Source organism: Cygnus atratus, chromosome 2, assembly GCF_013377495.2.
Source record: "Cygnus atratus isolate AKBS03 ecotype Queensland, Australia chromosome 2, CAtr_DNAZoo_HiC_assembly, whole genome shotgun sequence".
In the NCBI taxonomy this organism is placed as follows: Eukaryota; Metazoa; Chordata; class Aves; order Anseriformes; family Anatidae; genus Cygnus; species Cygnus atratus.
In genome coordinates this window covers 65,120,119-65,141,747 of record NC_066363.1, presented here as the reverse complement: position 1 = coordinate 65,141,747, position 21,629 = coordinate 65,120,119, and the positions used below count along the sequence as shown (strand labels likewise).

Below are 21,629 nucleotides of genomic sequence, written 5' to 3'. Positions count from 1 at the left end.
TATCAGTGAGCACTTCTGTAGATTTCTGTGACAAGCTTGATGTTTCTCTTAGAGCATTTCTGGAATGGCAGCATTTTGCATGTTTAAGACACTGAAACAGCTGCTAAAAGTAGCATATAATCAGTAAATTAAAGTACATCAGTGGGAGGTAGATAGTAATTTGAACATCTATGTTAGACTGTCTTATCTCTGTTTGTATTGTTTGTATTAAAAAAAAATTAAATTAAATTAAAATTTAAAAAAAGCCAAGAAGGGGGTAGAATCCCAGAGCCTGTTGCTAGCTTTTGTACTCTAGGTACTTTTGTGAATATATAATATATAGTTTGGGTAACAACCTGGACCAGATACATCTGGAATCTTTCTTTTTCCCTTGTCTTTCCATTGTTGAAACATAAGTGTGGAAAAAAATACTGAGCATTTAGCATCTGGAGATCAGGTACTTAAAGGTTGCATTATTTCAGATGCTGGGAATATTTATACAGTATTAGGATTATTGCATATATTCTTTTTTTTTCCAGTACTCTTTTCCTTGTTAAATTATAAATGTCACCTTATTACTCTTTATTTACAGTGGAAACAAAAAGCAATTCCGATCTATATGATACAGGAACTACAAGTTGAGTTACAATTGAATTGCTATTACCGTAGCAAGCTCATCTCCTGCTATTTCATCCTAACCATCTTTTCCTCCACCTTGTATGAATACTGTTAAAACATGCAGGGTGAAATTTCTTTCTTCCTACACACAGGCAGAGTTGTCATGTGTGCTTTGGTAGGACTGCTCAGATGCTTGAAAATCCATCCCAAATCAGTCACAGGACCATGTGAGAGCATATGGACTGGAGTGGTACATGCAGCCTGTGCAGATTCCCGAGGATTTGAACCTGATAGGAAGTCGCTTTTCCTCTGATCCATGTTAATTCCTCATCATCCCCATTCCTCCTCAGAGGGGAAGTAAATACTGTGGCAGAGATTGCAAGGAGGGCGATGGGCGAGAACCGGGTGCCAGAGCGATGTCACCCTTCGATGCATGTAATGACCAGTGTAAATCATCAGTCATTTTAAGGCAGCCAGTGAAAGCCATTCCTCTTGCCAAGAATTCTCAAGCTTGCAGCATTAGGTTTTATAATGAGTAGAAAACATAAGGCCAGTCTTTTTTCTCCCATCATTTTATTCACTTATCAATATGAGCAAATGTGGTAATTATGCCAGCTATGTGGGTAGAACAGTTTATAAATACAGCAGTAATAATTGCTAGCTAATTGGATCTTTCCTTCATTGTTGCCTATTTTATAAATATCCCAGACTTGGAAGGAGTAGACTTCAATTGGTAAGTGTTGGGGGAACTCATCCTCTTTTTTTTTTTTAAACAAAAAAAAGGTTCCTTAATTAATAATAAAAGGAAGCTGAGAAAGGTACTTTTGTTCTGCTAGACCACTGGTACACTTTTTCTAGTAATTTGGCCTGGTAGCGGCGGATAGTTGTGGAGTCCTGCTCTGGAAGAGTTCTGGAGTCCCTGTTAGCAACCTCACCAAACTGGGAAGAGTCAATCCCCACACCACAACAGGAGTGTTTTATGAAAAATACTAGAAAACAGAAACATTACCTGTTAGTATGTCTCCTCAGCCTACCCCTTTTCCTCTTTGCTGGGCTGCAGGAAAGCAGCTCCTGGGATGAGGGAGCCCTTTGCTGCCCATGCCCCTGGTAGGCAGCAGGCAGCTGGAGCTGGGAAGGTGCTACTTAAATGTCCAGGACTTGAGCCATGGGGAGAAAGCACTGCTAACTGTCTGTGCACAACTACTTCCTCCCTCCCTCTCTGTCAAGCTGTGCGGGATGGTGTTCAATGCTGCCGCAGAGCCCTGCCTGCGTGGTCCGGTTGCTGCGTCTAGGGCAGTGGAGTTGGTCAGTCACCTTTCAGGAAGCCGCTGGGTTTTATTGGAAGCATCTTTTCTCTGTAATAGGCTATGTGTGAGCCATAAAAAATGTCACCTCTACCTTCCCAAAGGAAGGAAGAGACATCTCCTATGGTATATTCAAAGCATTCCTGGTTTCCTACAGTGCCATGATCTCCATATAGATTTGTTAGTCCACAAATATTCAGTGCATAGTAGAGAAGTTTAGTGCGTATTAAAGAAGAAGTTTAGCCAAAGATACTGTTTTATTCATGTACCTTAAAATTATATATATATATATATATATATATATATATATATATATATATCACAATGTGGCTTGTAAAAGGAATTATGTTTTTATTCCTAATACTTTGTATGTCTGAATGGTGTATGGAAGATACTAATTTTAATGATAGATGTATGTGTATCTCATTTTCTTTCAGCGAGCATTAAATAGAAAAAAAATGACTGCATCTGAATTCAGCAATAAGGAAAACTCTGAATCAAGTACTGAGCATGATAAAGAAAATTCCTTTAACAAAACTGAACCAAGAAGAGTGAAAATATTTGATGGAGGGCAAGTATTGTACTTTGTGTACTAGATATTGTTGGAAAAATATTTTTTCTTGATTCTAGACTTTGCAGAGATGTTGTTTCCTGTTAGATTTATTTTAGACAACAGTTCCCATACTGTTGCCTGTGGATGTTGGTTTATGTTTCTGAGAAAAATGGAAAGTCACCAGAAGCATGGAGCCATGAGAGTTAAGGGGGCATTATGAAATAAAGAACAATAGGCAGTGTGATTCATTTTTTTCCAAAGGGCAAACATTAATCAGCAGTAAAGACAGCTAGATACAGCCACAGATGTAGCCTATTTTCCTGTATTTCTCTTATGTGATAAATAATATCTATTCTACCATAAGCTTGTATAATTATTGCCAGAGAGGATACAGTCTGGGGCAGTCCAGTTGCTGTCTGGAGGTTGCAGAAGTCCTGGTCTGAAAAGTACTATGGAAATACTTAACTGAGAGTTCCCGTCTACGCACTGCAATATTTTTAAATCAGTTGCCTGGTGTGAGTAACAGTTGCTTTAGCCAGTGTTGTGCCATGTACAACATCTAATAAAACAGATTTTTTAGTAGAAAAATGTGCCAGTGACACTTCTAAAAGTTCTGAACACAAATGGTATGTATTTTATTGTTCTAGTAATTGGTAATGGGCTCTAGGGCTTTCCATTGATGGATTTTTGTTTTGAGCCCAGTCTAGGCTAACAGTTAAGCTGTTACCAGCCACCCAGGTAAACCGTTGCTACGTGCCTCAGCTCAGCTCCAGACGTTGCAGGAACCAGGTCTCAGTTTGCTGTACTAGAGTAGAGAGGTGAATGGTAGAATTCAGTCTAAGGGACTTTTTTCATCAAGAAACAGCCCCAATAGGTTGAGTCCTGAGCACATTAACAGGAATGTTTAAAGACATCCCCACTGTCATAACTGATGTTGTTCCTTCTCTGCATCCAGCACAGAGCATCAAAGATGCTCCTTTTAAAGCTTTCTTGTGGTGCCCAAACTCACTTCCAAGAGCTGACATTTTTTCAAAGTATATTCCCATGTTACAAAGAAGAAATTTGAAATCTTGAAATGCTTAGTATCAAATGGCACCTTTATTAAAAAAGATATACCATTAATCCTAAACAAGTCCATGATTATGAGTTTAAGAAATAAATGCACAAGTAGAAAATAGTTTCGTTTTGTTGTTTTCATATGTTACATATTTATTTTTTTTAATTTCATAGATTATAGTTTCTAACTAGATTTCTTTTTCCCTTTACACCTAATTCCCTTATTCTTATGATGCTGTTACTAGGTACAAGTCAAATGAAGACTATGTGTATGTTCGGGGGAGAGGAAGAGGGAAATACATCTGTGAGGAATGTGGAATACGTTGCAAGAAGCCCAGTATGCTGAAGAAGCATATTCGCACACATACAGATGTCCGTCCTTACCATTGCAATTACTGCAACTTCTCCTTCAAAACTAAAGGTAGGAGTTGGTTTCCAGTGTACATTTTTCCCCTTTTTTTCTTCAGCATTAAAGCACAATTCTTTTCTTCTCAAATTTGGCTACCTATAAGCCAAAGAAGTTGCTTTGCTGTGGAGTTTTGTTGACTAATATTTCCAGGATTTGAAGTCTCTGATCTCCTTCTTTTCCTTTGTCTTCTGTATGCTTATTCAGATAATCACATCTTTATATGAACAAACTGTGTGGCATGTTGTGGTAGGTAAGAAAATAGAGCAGAAAAGGAAAATATGGGAGTATGGTGAAAGTTATGTCCCATCCCGTGTAGGGATGTGAATACAGTTTTAAGTCCCCACTGATGATCGTTTGGACGTATGACATTGGCATATTTTTTACTCCTATTAGCACTCAATTTAAATGCTCCAGTCAAGAAATTGGCCTTTATTAAATTATTATATTAAAATGATTTCTGTCTTCTCAAAGGACAAAGTTCATTTTCCCCTTGACCTTATAAGACCCAAAGATGGACCCCTACTTTCTAAAGCCTGTTTACACAAGTACTTAAATGCATCCAAATTTAAATAGGAGGTGAAAGAGCTAGCATATGTTCATAGCCAAAATACTTTCAGTGAAGAATTGGAAGCAGTAAAATTTTTCTGAGCTTTTAACATCTTTTAGCTATAATTCCCCCCAGCTATAACCTCAGAAACATTTGTACTTTTAGTGGGCTTGGGACTACTCAGCAGTTAGGTGGAAAACTTTCAAGAAATAACACAGGATTGCAGAAAGTAGGATGGATATTTTTCAGGTGTGTTCAAACCTAACACTGCTTCCTGACACCCTGGGGTGTCATATTGCTTTGTCGCACCATCTTTGAGATGAAATACTGGATTGTGAACCCAATAAATTCTGTTATGGTTTTGCTGAGTAGGCTTGCTGGCCCAGTTCAGGTAATTAAGTTTTACCCATTTAAAAATCTCCCTTGCTTCAGTTGTAGAAGATGCTTGTACTTGATTCCTGTTCTACAGTTGCTGTCATGGCTGCTGCCATTACTAGCAAAGTTAGATGCAGAGCTGAGTGCTTGAAGTTTGGTAAACCACCCTTCATGAAAGGACAATGTAGGCAATAATTTCACACAGCTGGGAGTTTTGCTATTTGTGAATCAATAGCAATATAAAGTCCTAACCTTATTTCAGAGTGGGAATTACATATTCCATAACTATAGAAGAGTCAGTATTTCACCCACTTCATTTGAATGTCTCAAAGAAACTGTTTTTGTAAGATAATATTAAGCGTAAAGTGAGTTGTTACTTATATACATTCAACATATTCATCAATTATAACTCTCTAATCGACTTTTAACTTTTTTCTTGATGATATTTGCCATACTTTCTTTCCAAAGGAAGACGGAACAGTAGCTCATGGAGCCTCTCAGTAGTTATGCATCGATTTTTGAGATTGAGAGCGAATATTTTCAGGCTCTTACTATGAATAAAATTAATCTAGTTGTTTAGGTTGGCAGTGAAAATAATAGAAACCATCACATACTAAAAGAGATGCAAGATACGAACTTTAGTTTCACATGGTAGTTTTCTGTCAATATAATTTTGAAGACTGAATCAGCCTTTATTTATATTTATCAGAAAGAATTGGGGGATGTTTTACACGCATGCAAAATGCATCATTTTCTATGATTTCTATGAGTAAATGTATGAGTCTATGATTTCTATGAGTAAATGTAACTGAATGAGATATGGACGTGTGTATATTTGTATAGTCAAAGAGTATTTCATTTTTTGTTTCTTTTTTCCTAAGGAAATCTGACAAAACATATGAAGTCAAAAGCACATAGCAAGAAATGCATGGATTTGGGAGTCTCAGTAGGCTTAATAGATGACCAAGATGGAGAAGAAGAATTTGGTAAGAATTTAAAATCTTTACTGCATTGTGGTATCTATTTTATCATCCCAGTTTCTTACCCTTTCTTTTCCAAAGCTTTTAAATTCTTGTAGAGGGAAAAGATACAGAGATAAAAATCTTAGAAGCTAGTCAAAGAGAGCAAGAAATATTGGAAAAACCTTCACCAAAATAAATGACAAGCATATGCTAAAGATATTTTGCTGCTGAATTTTTCACAGTGTTACGCAGTTTAGCCTTATTGGTTTCACAGATAAATATGAGAAGATTGAAAGTACCAGAAGAACAGCTGTGTCTAGGGGGAAAAGTGAAATGTAGTATTTTTTGAAAATAGTTGTGCATGAAATTGCCAAATTTTGAATACACATTTTGTAAATTGTATAGGTAACACACCCCACAGAAATACATATATTTGCTGAGTTCTTAGCACAGGCTTTTCAAGGAGGGTGATTATCTTCAGGTATAGAGTGCTGTCGTTCACAAATAATTGGGCATAAATCAACAGATAGAGACCAGTTTTTCATCTTGACCTGTTCTACTCTTCCATTAGTGCCAAGAGTATTATCAAGATTACTTGTTAATAATTGAAATTCTGCACTTTCTGCACACCAAGACCGCTCTACTGAAAAGGAGGTGAGATTGAGGACAGTCAAGGAGGGCCACACTGGGGTCGTGTAGGCTTTGCTCAGCATGGTAAGAAAGATGTAGCTGCATCAGATGCAGTGAGATGTAAGACAGGTTTTTGTGTTAGGACTTTGGTTTGGGTCTCAACTTGTTTTGATGCAGTGGAGGCATTTTCTACTTCCTCCCACTTCTCAGCAGGGATTTGAGTCCTGTTGCCTTGCCTTGTATTTTTCTTTTTTCAGTGGAATAGTTTATTAGATTGTGGATGATGTTTTGAGAAACGAAAGCAGTGGGGTCTTCATTTAAACAGTAAAGGGCAAGAAAGATGAATGCACTTGCTCCCATATGACAACTGCTAGTAGAATAAGAGAATCATCTTGAATCTAATTCTAAATTATGTTGGGAATATGACTCAGCTAGGATGATTCAGTAGTGCACTACATACTAAGAAACTTGCCTTTTCTATTTTTAGCGTTGTTAGTTATATTCCTTTTTAGTAAGGTTAAAACCTTTTTCCCCTTTGCAATTGAGGTACCAAGCAACACAAAAGATAGGCAGCAGGACAATTTACTATCCTTTCCTCACAGAAAAACAGTGTTCATTAACATTTTTAGCATTTGCTTGACAGGAAAATTGTCATCACTTTTTTAAACATTATTCTGTAGCTTTCAACATTTTATTCAGTTTTATAAACCACTAAGTATGTCCATTTTCTAGGAATTGAAAATATTTTATTGAGTTGGTATTCCCAGTTACATACATGTGCAGTTATAATGTAATGGTTATTGTTTAAAATGTTGGTTTATCAGTAATACCTTGTAGAAATAAGCCATTTCAAACAGTTGTGGAAAGATTGTTCTTCTTTGTCTCTAGTACTATATAACTGAAAGTGTCCTTATATATTGTGTAATGGTCTATTACAGGTGTATGTAACCATACTGTAAATATACTATATATTTCCTCAAATATGTTCTTTGTTTCAGTACGGTAGTTACTTAATAAATTAAAATATTATATTTTGGGGAAAAACAAACAAAAACAACAAACAGAAAAAAAAACACAAAAGACAAACATTTGCTAGGGTTTGCCACAAATCCATGAAATTATTCCAGAAATTCAATTTTAAGGCTGCAGTGTATTTTTTTTTCCAAACAAATCAGGGAACTTTTTTTTTTTTTTAACTGAGAACCCAGAAACAAACATCAGCTTGGTGATGAAATCCCTATCTTTTCTAAATGATCTGGCTCAGGTACTCGTAGCAAAACCAGCTGTGCAGCACAAAGCTCAACACAAAAAATCCCATCCAAGAAGCAGGGTGATTAAGCCCATGACAAACACATGTCTGCCAAAGCCAGCCCAGTCTAGCCTCTCTAGCTGCAGCACAACGCAGTGCATTTACAATTATCCATGGACATTCAATGAGTAGCTGTACACTTCAAAAATATGATTTAATCTCTCAGTTCAACTAGCTGCATGGGAAGGTGTTTCTTATGATAATTCAAAAACTTGCTTGTTGGCCCATCTTTAAAGCAGAGTCAGGAGGAAAACGAAAAGTGCAAATTATTTGCATATGGGCTTTTTAAAATGTACGTGGTGCTGCTGCGCTCTCTGAAATCCCGTACATACTAATCTTTTGGTTGCGTTTGAATGTAAGTGACTGTTTTTTGAGGCATGTAGGCAGTCTCCTTGCATAGTGAAGAGGTGGCTTCAACCACCCTTTCGCTCCCCTTCCCCAGGGCAACCTGGCAGGGTTCGTCCCCGGGCCATCCCCTCTCCTGCCAGGGCTGGGCTCAGGGAAGGAGTTCCCTGCCAGAGCCAGAGGTCTGCGAGGTCCAGTGGCTTTCCTCAGCTGGAAAACAATGTGAGATGATGTGGAAAAAGGTGCAGAAAATCTGATAAGAAATAATTGTGACCTCGGGGAAAAAAAATTCTTCTTTCCTGTAGGCTGTGCAAGGTTGGCTGGTTTCCTGACCCACAGAATGTCTGTGTCTAGTTTCTTACCCAAATACTGATTATTCTTATGGCAATAGAAATGTCTACACCTTTCATTAAAATAACTAAGCTGTATATCTTCTGTCAGACTTTGAGTTAGAGAATTCATTTCAGAGAGTTAGCAAGAAATTTAACAAAACCACCAACCTTTTACTTGCTAAGGAATTTGGCAATTCTACTTTTATGCATTTTTTTTTAAGCACAGTCATGATTTGAATATATCAGATTGATACCAGAAGTTAGCTTTGCCCTGACAGTAGTACACATAATGAACATACACATATTGAGTAAGGAGTGCAAAACTGTACAATCCTGAACACGGGCGTGCACACACACACAACCTGTTTTTTCAGTAATATGAGAAACTGAACTTTTGTTGTGCTGTCTCATCTAGGGAAAAAAAAAAAAAAAGAGATGCCCTCTAGCTGTCTGAGAATATATGTGATCAGAGCTTTTAACATAGCATTCTTTGTATGTGGACATGTCATCATCTGGGTATTAGTAAATACTTTCTGGCCTGGCTTTTTGTGTTTAAAACTATTCCCTCATCCATTTATCTTTCATCTTCTGCTCTGTGGAATGTTCTTGTCACCAAAATACAGGGTTACAATGTAAGGAATGTTAATATCTGAATTAAATTGTCAGACAAGGTGAACTGTTTAGTGTGATGGACTGCAACTGGGGATATCCTATTTTGCTGTGTTAACATTTTGCTATGCAGTCTTAAAAACAGCAATTTGTCTTCAAATTAAAATAGTTATTAACTTTAAACTCATAATACTTCATATGTAAGGTAATGCATGAGTGGTAGGGTGTGCCTAAGTAAATGTGAAGATGAGAGTTATTAAATAATGAAGTCTGTAAATGGGGAGAACTTGTATAAATTGTGTATAGAAAACAATATCCAAAAACATTCCAGATGTACCTACAAGAAGGCCTAATTTTAAGTTTCATGTGTCTTTTATAGATATATATGTACACATAGTATAAAACTCTCATTTTGTGCTATATTAAATAAACCCTTCTAAAGATACAGTGTTTCTAAGTTAATTAGCTATATATTATTATCATAGTGGATCTTAAATTAGTTTCCATGGCTCTTCATTAGCTTAATCATGACTCACTGTGTTTTCACTGCACCTGCATATAAGAAGTAAAAATAAATGAAAATTCTTGCAATAATATCCTCCTTTTGTAAGTAGAATGGAAAGCTGGTTCTGTGTAACTCATGTGATTATTTTTTTTTTTTTTTTAGTATCACTGCCTAGTCTTCAACTAGATGTATATTAAGTATGCTGAAGCCTTATACCTACAGCCTGGGAATAGACTAGCTAATGCTAGGGTGGATTTACAATATATAGGTTACCCTGGAAGATTTAGGCATAAATAATCTCTTTAAGGAAACAGAGGTTACTCTTACTTTTTTAGGTTATTTTTACTTTATTTTCCGTACTCTTAGGAGTGAAAGTCAAAAGCTCACTTTTTTTTTTTTCTCATTTCTGAGGAGCACTGGCTATTACCAGCCTGAATTTAACCCAGTAGATGTCACTGTGAGTCCTGTGTGGTGATGATGAGTAGTGGACAATAGCTGAAGCAAGACTGAAATCAGTCAAGTAAAGCCTGTGAAAGAACTTGAAAAGACAGGGAGACAATAAGTTTGGATATAGATGCTAACATTGTTTCACCCAGCAGTATTTTGTTTACCCTTACTTTTTAAAATTTGTTTGAATGGTTGTGGAACGGTCCATTGCAAGAGTAATTCAATAGGCAAAAGGCACATCTAAGGTTGTATTTGTTTAGAAAAACACAGAATGTGTTAATAACATACAGACCTCACTTTTAAGTTAATGGTTATATGATACCATACTCAAAATATTTCTGCCTTTATTGCCATATTATATATATATTTCTTAAATTTGATGGAGAAGAGAGAGAACAGATGCATTGTTACTAAATGCTTTTATATAGATTTTATATTAATCTGTAACTGAAGACGCTTACACAATTTGAGTTGATAAGCACTGCTTTGAATTACTCACGTGCTAAGAGCCTATAAATTTAGTACAGAGAGAATCAATGATGGAAATAGGCAGTAGACAACAGATACTTAGTAAAATGTCTTTAATCTGTATAAGCAGATTTAATAGTGACACCTATAGTTAGTCTAAGTACCTGTTTCCATTTGCTTAGAAACTCATAAAACTTAAGCAATCTGGAGTTATATTTTCAGGGCTTCATGGCAATGAAAGAACATGAACAAACATTTTGCTTTTCATGTGAAAATCTGCCTAAATATGATCAAGTTATAAGCCATCAAACTTTATCATTGGATTTGGTGCAGAAACCACTAAGCCTATAGGACCAGGGCCTGATAAAACAGATCATGTAATGGACTAATTGGTCATAATATGTCAATTAAAATTACAAAAAGTTTAGATTCTGAAGAACATTTCTACTGGTACTTTGCAATATAATAATAACTAGATGACCATTGTTAAAATCATGTACATAAGGATTCATGTAGGAAAACCTTTGAAATAAAGAACTTTAAAGTACATAGAGAAAACCCTATATCAGGTACCTAATTCATAGCATTGCAAAAAAAGTAGCACATAGACTTATCAGCCACAGGCAGTTTGCTAATGGACATATTAGGATGCTGATAACTCCAACTGATTCTATTGTGCTGAAGAACTTTAAGGGTTTTTCTTTCTTGCTTTGGGGTAAAATATTATAACAGAGTCTTAGCCAATTAGCTCATCAACACCATAAACAAAATACCTACCTGATTAACAATCTGAGGACTTAAGGACAAAATAAATGAAGCAATAAGATTTCTGGGTATGATTTTTATGTGTTTACATCACTACATAGGATTAAAAAAATAATTGTATTAAATATGATTATAGCTGGAATGCTAGCAAAATCCTTGATCAAAAATTGTGTCAGCCTTTCTAGTACACCTTTGTTTCCAGCTGTTACTAATTTTTGAAGCATTTATGTCTGTAGTCAAACGTACCAAGTTTTCCTGTGAAGTCCAGAAAGAAAAGGGACTTAAAAGAAGAGATTGCAGCGGTTGACAGAGGATGAGAGACATTTCTTACTCTTCCATAAACACTCTTTATCAAAAATTGAGGCTGTCTTGAACGGTCTTTCTGCTAAGATGATAAGAGTTACAAATTTGAAAGAGAAGTAGCTTTCATAAAACAGAACAGCTTTTGGGTGTTCTTCAGACATGAGAATTACAGGTTGGGTTCACGTAGGACTTTGGATATGCATTTTCAGTAATGTTTGCAAGCTTCCTAAGCAAAGGTTGGAAATGAGAGAAGTGCAGCACAGCTAGGAAAGTGCTCCAGGAGCCCCACTGGGAGCTTGCTTTGCTGATAGCAAATGCCTTGCTGAATGATATGTGTAGAGTGACTTAAAGAGGCTTTGGATCAGGCATGTGTTGAAGGAAAAGAGCCTTCCCTATTAAGTGTGAAACTTTTTTCCTTTTTTTTTTTTCTTTCCTCTTAACTGGGAATTTTCACAGCACAAGCCATTTCCTTATATGCTAGTGGATTTGAATTTATGACTTATCCTTCACTCTAAAATATCCCACACTGATTTACAACCTCAAACAAAGTTGAACACAGAAGCAGTTCTGTTCCCTTTGGAAATTGAGTCATTTCTACTTATATATATCACCTACATAAGCATATGGTTATAATTGTTCATAGTTTAAGATAGGAAGCAAAGAATTATTTTTTTCCCAATTAAAAGTGCAAGGCGATCTCTAGTAGGCTGAGCACAGTTACCAAAATGGAACTGGGCCAGAACTCCGTGGTTAACAAGACGGTGCTTGGGAAAGAGTCTTTCGCTGTAATGAGTGGTCACAGCTTCGATACCTTCTTCGGGTAGACCCATAACCTGCCTGGTTCCGCTGCCACCCCAAACTCCAGAATCAGGTCCTCCCACAATTCCACCTATGTACAGTGAAGCTTAAAGGGATCGCTTGCAGAAAAGTTTGGGCACCTCTTGTTTCAGCAGACACACACGGGTATAGAAGGAAGAGCAGTCCGTTTTGCATTGCCAGAGAAAGAAAACACAGATTTGGGTTTTCTTGGTTGTTTTTTTGTTTGTTTCTTTTTCATCTGATGTTTCCAAAACAGTGTGGGAGTAAGGGAACCACATTCATCGCTGTCACCTCACCCACATTGCAGGCTCTGGCCTCAGGTAACCACACTTAAATAGAAGCTGGCAAACTCATAAAGGGTGGAGGTAAACAGGGAAACAATAGAGGGAAATGATATCCCACAGAGTACTGCCTTTAAGGAATCTGTGTCCCATGCGTGGTTCCCCTTTTCCCTTTCCATGTTTTTTTTTCTAGAAGGCACATGCAGAAGAAGATCTACATAAGCAATGTTTTGTAGTAAATCCTGTAGTGCTTTTAAGTTGATTTTAAAAGGGTAGTTTCATATTATAAATCAGGGAATGTTTGAGCATGTATTTTCCCTTTAAAAATGTGGCATCAGTCTAATCACTTCAGGTCGTTTCTTTTGCCAATGGAGACAGTCGTTCATGATGGAAGTCAACTTCACAGAAAATGTGATTCATGTAGAGAGAGGGAGAGAAAAGAAAAGAAGCAGTAGGATTTCCCAGAGGAAATATAGGTATGTGATGTTGGTAAAGAGAAGAGTACCCTACAATGAGATCAAAATAGAGAGGAGGTCTAGTCTGAAACCCAAGACTTTGTAACGCTCCATGCATTATTTTAGAAGTTGCAAGAAATGCATAGGTCACCCTTTAGATGTAACACATGGAGAAATTTTCAACATCTGTTGCAGAGGCACTGAGTTCCATTCAGAACTCAAACATATGTGGAGGTTCTAACATTTTAGATTTGTTTGCTTTGCAAATTACTGTTGAAGAAATGTATGAGGAAGAGAAATGACAGAAATACGGAGAAAAACTGTTGAACAACTCTATGTGGTTTTGCTAATAACATCTTTAACAATCCTACTCCCAATATTTTGGGAATGGACTTTTCTGAATTAATTTTTCCACTAAAATGTATTTTGTTCTCTAACAGCTTTGTCTGTAGATGAGAATTTTAAATGAAGACTATATAAAATCCTAAAAATTATTTTTGTTAGCACCATTCCAATGACCTAGAGGATTTAGCATATTTTTAATAACATTTCAGTTTCGTGCCTGATGTAGTAAATGTAGAAAATATATAGTTTCCATATTTAGTTAATGTACAAATTACTGTGTAGGCAAAGAGGGGCAAAGTCACTACAGAGGGATTTTTTCAAAGAAGCTATTAGTCTTGTTCCTAATTGCACTGCTCATTTGAAAGGCTTATAATGGTAGGTAGCTTATTGAGAGGTAGCTCAATTAAACCCATTTATTTTACCTGGAGCTCAAGGTACTTATTTTGGTTTTGATAGCATAGCAGCCTAATGTATTTGTCATACCTTCTCCTTCTTGTAAAAGTCTCATTTTTTTCAGGGTCATTCATTCTGATGGCAAGCTGCTGTGCAGATTTCCCTAGAAGAGGACCTCTGAAATTTTAGCTAACCAGCTGCCACTGATTTTGCAGAGCCAAATGATTTTTATGCTGGTATTTTTGGGGGGAGCTTAGCAGACAGACCTTTAATCAAATACGAAATATGAATGCATCCAAAGCATTTTGTCTTTTATAAAATGTGATCCCAGACAGTCCGGCTTGGAATCAGATACAGCAGATGAGATTTTGTCTCTTTACTAGAGAAGATTCTTTCTTTCCAAGTTATGATATAAAAGGAGGTAAAAAGCTGCAGTAGACCTATGTTTTGTAGAAAAATGTACCAATAGACAGCAGAAGGTATTTGATCCAGTTTGGCTTTAAGACGTGAATGAATGTGAATATTTTTCTTATGAATAAAATTTCATGTATTAGTAAGTTTTTATAGGATTACGGCTTTCTTGCCTCCTAGGACATCTTTGGTGACTTGCTCATAATCCTTTCAAAACATGAGCAAAGTGAAGAAATCTGGTAGGGTCTAATTTTGATCTCTTTTGCCTGTTAATGAGACAGATTCCTGACTAACAGCCTCCAGTCTTTCTGTTTGTATCTTTCAAGAATTTTTGCAGCAGTGACTCGTATTAGGTACAAGGACACCCACTTATGAGTCAGAACCAGCTAGAGAATATCCCACTGTGAAGGTTGGCAGACGAGCTTCGTATGTCATTGCTAGGAACTTAATGAAGCAAGAATCTGCTTGCTTCTCCTCAAGCGAAAGAGTGAAGAGTGACTTTGAGCAAACGGCTGTAAATGGCTTAAAACAGCCAAATCCAAAAGGTTGAAAACAATACAAAAACAGAAGATGAAAGATTATGTAACTGTAGAATTAAATATGTACACTGAAAATCAAAGTGAAAATCTTCTTGGTTGTTTTGATGCAATGGGAAGTGACTGAAAAATGCACATGCCTTAAGTTTTTTTGGTGTTTCTAATTACTCCCTTCTACCTCTTTCCTAATCTGTCTGCGACCTTCATTGGCTCAACTTCTAATTCTCACTTTTGCAGGTGAGAAACAAAGATTTGGCTGTGACCGGTCAGGGTTTGATGCAGAGGAGTCTGATGGTGCAGATGAAGATGAAAATGATAATGAAGATGATGATGAAGACAGCCAAGCCGAGTCAGTCCTATCCACAACTCCCTCAGTGACAGCCAGCCCCCAGCATCACCCCTCTCGACACAGCCTGCAGGATGCCACAAGTGCTGATGAAGATACCAGACTGCCAGACTGCTTTGCTGGGGTTCACACAGACTCAATGGATAGTCTACCGAAAGCACTGCTGACGAAGATGACTGTCCTTAGCACGGTGCAGTCAATTAGCAGGACCTCCAGGTCGCCAGCAGAGTTCTCCCACCAGGAAGCACATGAGGGTAAAGCCCAGGAGAGAGGAGCAGGTCCCCACAATGCTAGTGCTGCGCTGGCAGATGTTGCTCCTACATCTCCAGGTCACCAGATGTCTGTGGATTACCCTGATCCAGAAGCAGCTATGGGCCACTCCTTAATATCAACTGCAGTTCTTACAAAGGTAGGAGTGTCCAACTCGGGGGGAGAGAATGGGATTTTAAAGATCATTTTGGAGACTTTTCAGATACCAAAATGTTTGCCTTTCCCTGTATTCTTAGAGTTGTTGGCTGATGCTTTAAAAGAGTTGAAAGTAATTGAAGTACAGGCTGTAGAAACAACAGTGTCGTGGGAGCACTGGTTTTTAAAATTCTGTAATTTTGACACAAAGGATTAATTGGAACAAGGTCATTTCAGCTGAAGTCTGGAACTGGTAGATTGTGTTACTAATGAGAAGGGATATAACGGATATGTGGAATGAACATATGGTTGTAGTTATGAAGTTTTCAGTGGAAAGTGATAGAATTCAGAAGTCATTTCACTTTGAAATATGACAATAGAATCATTGGTAACTCCTAAGGGAAATTAATCTAGTCCCAAAGGTTTTTGCCTTATCACTGTAAAAAAAAAATTGTGCAGTTGCTTATCTCTCCTCCAAATATGCTTAAGCAGTAGAATTAGAAAGGATCACCATATGTTCGAGGAAGCTAGGATATGGCCCTTGCACAATAGCAAAAGGAGAGACAAGCACAGATTCGAGATCTGAGTTCCCGATGCTATCAGTTTTCCCCAAACTGAAAGAATGTTTTGGTAAGAAAAGAATTGATTGCCCGTGCCTATTCTAGACATACAGCTCTTCAGAGCATGAGGAAAGATGAGGTCAGTCTATGTGCAAGACTGCAGGTGTATTCAGTAATGTTTGCAACCAGTGCTGGAAATCACAGAGGGAAACCAAAGGAAACTGGCAGGTATTAGGCATTTTACAATTCAACAATATTTTAATGGACTTTAACGGGGACACTATAAATCATACACTTGATTGACTCTAATGATATCTCTTGAAAGTTTTGAATTCTTACTGCGACCATGAAGGCAGTAGGGCTTCCCAGAGTAATGTTCAGAAAAATGTGATGCAAAATATTCAATAGTTTAAAATAAAGGAGTAATTACTGCATTCTCTGTGATGAATTTAGCATTTACAAGCAGTATATGCATGCAGTTACAGAAAAATAAGCAGCAGGAAATTTTCAAAAGCATAAACAGTAAGTAAAAATTTCATTATGGTTTAAGTAGTTAGTAGCTTGTTTGTTCTTTGAAAATCTCTTCTACTGAATTTATTTAAAAAATAAGAGAATGAACTGTGGACAAGCAAAAAAAAGTAAAAATTATTGCTGCATTTCGTTGTTTGACACATGTTCATTCCTACTGGTAAGAACTGTGAGTCCATGTGGTAAGTTTGAGTTGGAGCGATTTTGAAGTAGGACAGGGAATAAAATGTAGTGGTCTCTGGTCACTGCAGCCAGCTTCCACAAAAGGTAGGAACACAATATTTGTGTTTTGTATTTTCAGTTGTTGCCAATAGATACCAAAAAGACATTTGATTGATTTTACTCTCTTGTCAGATAGAACCACTGAAGGCTTAAGAAAATATTCACACAAATAGAAGTGTTAAAAGGCCTTTTTTAATATAGCTGTAATGATTCTCCACATTAACATATAGAAGGCATGTATATGCATATACAAGGCAGTAATTCCTTACCAGTCAACCACCTCCTTTCCTAGACCAAATGAAAGTGGTATCTGTGGGTCTGATATGTAATCTACACTCTGCTCCTGTTGTGTGTATTTGTGGATCCAACCTCTTGCCATTGAGACGAGGGGTCAAGAAGGTTCAGGGAGGCTGTATGTTCCCTCAAAAACATCTGTACCAGCTTAATGAGGATTTCTTGTGAGATGTCATACAGTACTTAATCCTGAGATAGATTTTGACTTCCTTCTGACATGTCTTCCCATTCAGACTGTATGACGCTGCATGGTCAATAGATTGTGTTCTCCTTTAACCAATACATTTCCTACTAGCAGTTTTCAAAAGCATTTCTGTTAGTATTTTGTTTTTGTGCCTGCTCTAGAGTGTTCTTCAGAGTTTGGTCAAAGCCACAGAATTACAGTTTAGGACTATATAAACCAAATTAAGATTGCACTACTCTTTATGTATTGCAATAGGCCTACAACTAAAAGATATTGCAAGACTGCAATTGCAGTTTAAGACTTCTTGTTTTAGGTGTTTTTAGGAAAGGAGTTGCCAGCCTTGGTCAGTAACAGAGGCTGTATGAGAAGAAAAGGGAGCGTATAATACGATTATTGGTCCAGGTCTGTGCATGAAATCAAGGCAAGCTGGGGCAGCTATGGGATGTGGATCCTTCATCTCACTCCAGTATTCATCAGTTACGTCAGCCTCCATGGATGCTGCAGTTGTCATCCTTCTCTTGTAATTTCTTATCACCTGTTTTCCAGTTTAGAATAATACATGGATAAATGTGCTGTGATGCTGTCCCTGCCTTCCAGAGGCTGCAGTGCCCCAGTAAAGGATCTTGGTGCATCAAAAATGCTAGCCTATTTAACTGTCTTGCCTGAGGTGTTTTCCACAATAAACAGCTCTCCAATGCCTTCTCCCTCCTTTAAAAAAAAAAAAAAAAGAGAGAGAAAGAAAGGAAAAAAAAGCGAAACGTACAGAGGATATTCAGCAATGTTCTTGAGTACTGGTGCTCAAGAGAAATGAGCCAGGGTAATCATGAGAGGAAAATTCAATTAGTGGGTGAGGAAGGAGTTGAAAAAAGAAAGGAAGGAAATTAGTTCATTGTTCAAGCTGGGCAGCATTTACTCTGAACCAGTTTCTTGTTGTTTTTTTCTAAAAGGGAGTGCGAGAGGGTGGGCAGCATGCCGAGCTACCTCACATTTCCATGTAACTGTAGGGGTAGTGGTGGCCAACCTGTTAACGCGTCTCTCTTGTCCTCTCCCAGAGCACGCCCTCCACCAGCTCCCCCTCATCACCCACAGACCGGGGCGTGCGGACCACAGTGGCATCGCCCTGCACTGAAATTCCAGAAGAGAAGCCGCCCAGGTGCCCGCCACGTGCTGCCGAGTTGAGGGCTCCCCAGACCCACCTCTTCAGCCACCTCCCGCTGCATTCGCAGCAGCAAGCCAAGGCGCCCTACAGCATGGTACCGGTAGGGGGGCTTCAGGTGGTCCCCGCCGGCCTGGCCACCTACTCCACCTTCGTGCCAATTCAGGCAGGGCCAGTACAGCTCACCATTCCCGCTGTCGGTGTAATCCACAGAACTACAAGCGCCCTCGGCGAGGCGGGTTGCGCTACTTCTAGCACTGCCACGAATCCCGTCGGGGTTGCTGAAGTGAACAGCGTCGTGCCATGTATTCCCATCGGACAGATCAACGTGCCAGGCATCCAGGGTCTCAGCACGCCCAGCTTGCAGCCTCTTCCACCCCTCAGCATGGAGAAGGTGAATGTCTTAGGCCTGACAAATACGAACATAGCCCCCCAGATGCGCCCTCCAGGAATTACTCTGAATGCTGTGGGCCTCCAGGTTTTGGCCGCCAGCGCTGCCCCGCAGGGCAACCCCAGCCCTCAGGCACACATCCCGGGCTTGCAGATACTGAACATCGCCTTGCCTGCCCTCATCCCCTCCGTCAGTCCGGTCAGCGCAGATGGGCAGGGAGCCTCTGAAACACCAGCCACAGGCAGCAAAGCCGGTGACGTTCCGCAAGAGCCGGCTCCTGCCAGCTTCCCCACCATCAGCCAGGTGGCCAGGGCTGCTTCTCCTCAGGTGGTCCCCAGTGGCCAGTGGTACAGCGGGAAGAGCCTTGCAGAGCCTGCCTCTGCGAGTGACTACGAAAGACTCAACAGGCCAGGGAAAGCAGATGCTGAAAAGACTGACCTCGCAAACCATGTCAAGCCAAAGTGCAACATCTCTTCAGTTCAGGTCAAAAGGGCTTCCCCGGCAGAGCCCTGCTTAAAGGTGAATTCTGACGTTTTGAGCAAGTCCCCGGTCCATCAAACTGTCTCTCCGGATAGACAGGTACACAGGCCGACAGCATTGCCCCGGAGGCAAAATACGGTGCAGTTTAGTGATGGCAGCAGTGACGATGAGGATAGACTTGTAATAGCAACCTAGTTTTTGTTTTCCATTATTATTATTTTTATAACACTTACAGGTTTCTTTGCAAACCTTCCTTTCCTTAAAGCACATTTTTCTGACACAAACTCATTACTAATCTTTGTGCAATCATGAACTCTTGACCAATAATTGTTGTTTCTTGTCAGCTCCAGCCATTTTTGTACATGTTGTATAGACAATTGTGCCTTTTTGGAGTTTTATGTTTAGAAACTTGTACAGATTGTTGAATATATATATATATAATATATATATATAAAATATGTATATTAAAACCAGGTAGTTGCTTGTGTTTAGTAAGTAAACATCTTATGTCAGATAAATAAAGGATTAAATTATATGTTGCACTGTTAAATGTAAATTTTTATGGCTGTGGGACAAAGTTTCTGTGTACAGATCTAGTATGTAAAACTCCATATTTATTGTATCCATATTAGTCTTGGAAAAGGGTCTGTCCATCTTGTGTAAGACAGTAGCTTTACACTTCAAAGAGAAATACAGTATCTGTGTTATGAAATATGACAGTAAAATTTTGTTTACTGACTTTACCATTGCTTACGTTGTACCTTCTTGATGCAGCCTAGTAGGTGGAGAGGCGCTTGATTCGTTCATTTTAGTATCATTCCAATTGCTTGCAGCTTGAAAGGATTTGGCGATGGTATATGCCCATGATTTCATCTGCCATAAGAGAAAGAGTACGTTCTTCAGGCACTTGGAGGAAAACCTTCCATTTCAAAACATCCGGCGATGATGAAGTGGGGAGGGAATCCTTCAACTTTTTGTACAGTGAGCATCCATCTGCCCCGTTTTTTCTTCTTCATAACTGAAATTTTAAAACTTCCCTGAGGGAAAATAGCAAGAGGGTCAAGATGAAATATTTTTCATTTGTAATCTTGAACTATAAAGCCATTTTTTATTGAAATTAAAATATTGTTAAGCAAGAAAATAATAATTTTGTGTGTTCTTAATTGCAAAACCTGCCAAGGTGTTGGTTAAAATGCCACTTGCTGTAGTAAGGATTTTGTATTACGAATTACTATCAGCTTCTGATAAGACTTCATTTCAGGTAGTCTTCATTTACAGCTAGACAAAGTTAATAGTTCCCTAAATATGGCTTTGTCTTACTCATTCGGGAAAAAAAAAATGAAATAGAGCTTTTACGCATACAATTAATGTGCCCTTATATCAACAAACTCATTATTATGGGCATACAAGGCATGGATGGATCCCAGAATAGTGCAGCTGGAATTCTGTTTGCACACAGAGAATACAATTTGAAGTTACCATGAAATTTTTAATGTGTTCAGCTGCTCCAAGAGAGAAGTCTGACACGTTGTAGGGCCACACATCCGTGGAAGTTTCATATTGACCTGGGATTCATGCTGTAATTTTCAAATCCAGTTGTTTTTTCTGCTATGCCCTAACATTGCATTCTTGCAGAAGTTTATAAAACCTATTTAACAAACAAGTTCCAGTAGAAAACTCGAAGATGTAAGTTAAAAGCAGGGTCACCTTTGTGAAAATAACAAGAATGAGCACACATAAAACAGCTGGAGGAAAAGGGTGGGAAGCAAAGCTTGAAAACATCAGGAGTGAAGCTGAATGTGAGCTGGGCTGTGTTGTTCACAGATTAACTCCCATATCCAGCTCAAAGAGGTAATTCATACCTCGTATCACTCGTATTCAAGAACAGCAATATTCAAGATCCCACCTTACTTCGGCTTTTGTACTATACTCACATTGTACTCATTACATTATTCCATTACAGTGTGTTGTAAAACTGTAGGCGATGTTGAGTGAGTTTATTAACTTTCAGAAAGAGCACTTCAGGACCAGAAAATCATTTATATTACTGTTATTATCATCCAATTGTACTAGTCCAACAATTAGAAATGCACGTACTAGAAAGGAGAAATTACTCTTGTTCCAGACATGAATGTTCATATAATTCTTGATTGTGTGGAGTCTCAATGAGGCCTGAGCACCTGAACTACAAAGCACTCTCAACTCACATTGAAGTTAGTGAGAGTTAAGAGTACTCAGCGCCACACAGCATTGGACTTCAAAGTTGTGAGTGTCTTGCGTGCAACCAGTGTAAAATGTCACTGTGCT

The 21,629-nt window shown here is 38.3% G+C and overlaps 1 protein-coding gene across 4 annotated transcripts in view; it reads left to right on the top strand.

The window, feature by feature from the left end:
* HIVEP1 (HIVEP zinc finger 1) overlaps window positions 1-21,629 on the top strand; it is a 118,999-nt gene that overhangs the window by 92,508 nt on the left and 4,862 nt on the right. For 3 of the 4 annotated variants that reach the window (XM_035552436.1, XM_050708694.1, XM_035552437.1), the window contains exons 5-9: window positions 2,339-2,472; window positions 3,756-3,931; window positions 5,723-5,827; window positions 14,994-15,511; window positions 18,348-20,065. In XM_035552436.1, the coding sequence (XP_035408329.1) occupies window positions 2,339-2,472; window positions 3,756-3,931; window positions 5,723-5,827; window positions 14,994-15,511; window positions 18,348-19,517 (2,103 nt within the window). In that variant the 3' untranslated portion in view covers window positions 19,518-20,065. Of the gene's footprint in view, window positions 1-2,338; window positions 2,473-3,755; window positions 3,932-5,722; window positions 5,828-14,993; window positions 15,512-18,347; window positions 20,066-21,629 lie in introns of those variants that run through there. The other variant, XM_050708695.1, reaches the window with a different exon arrangement.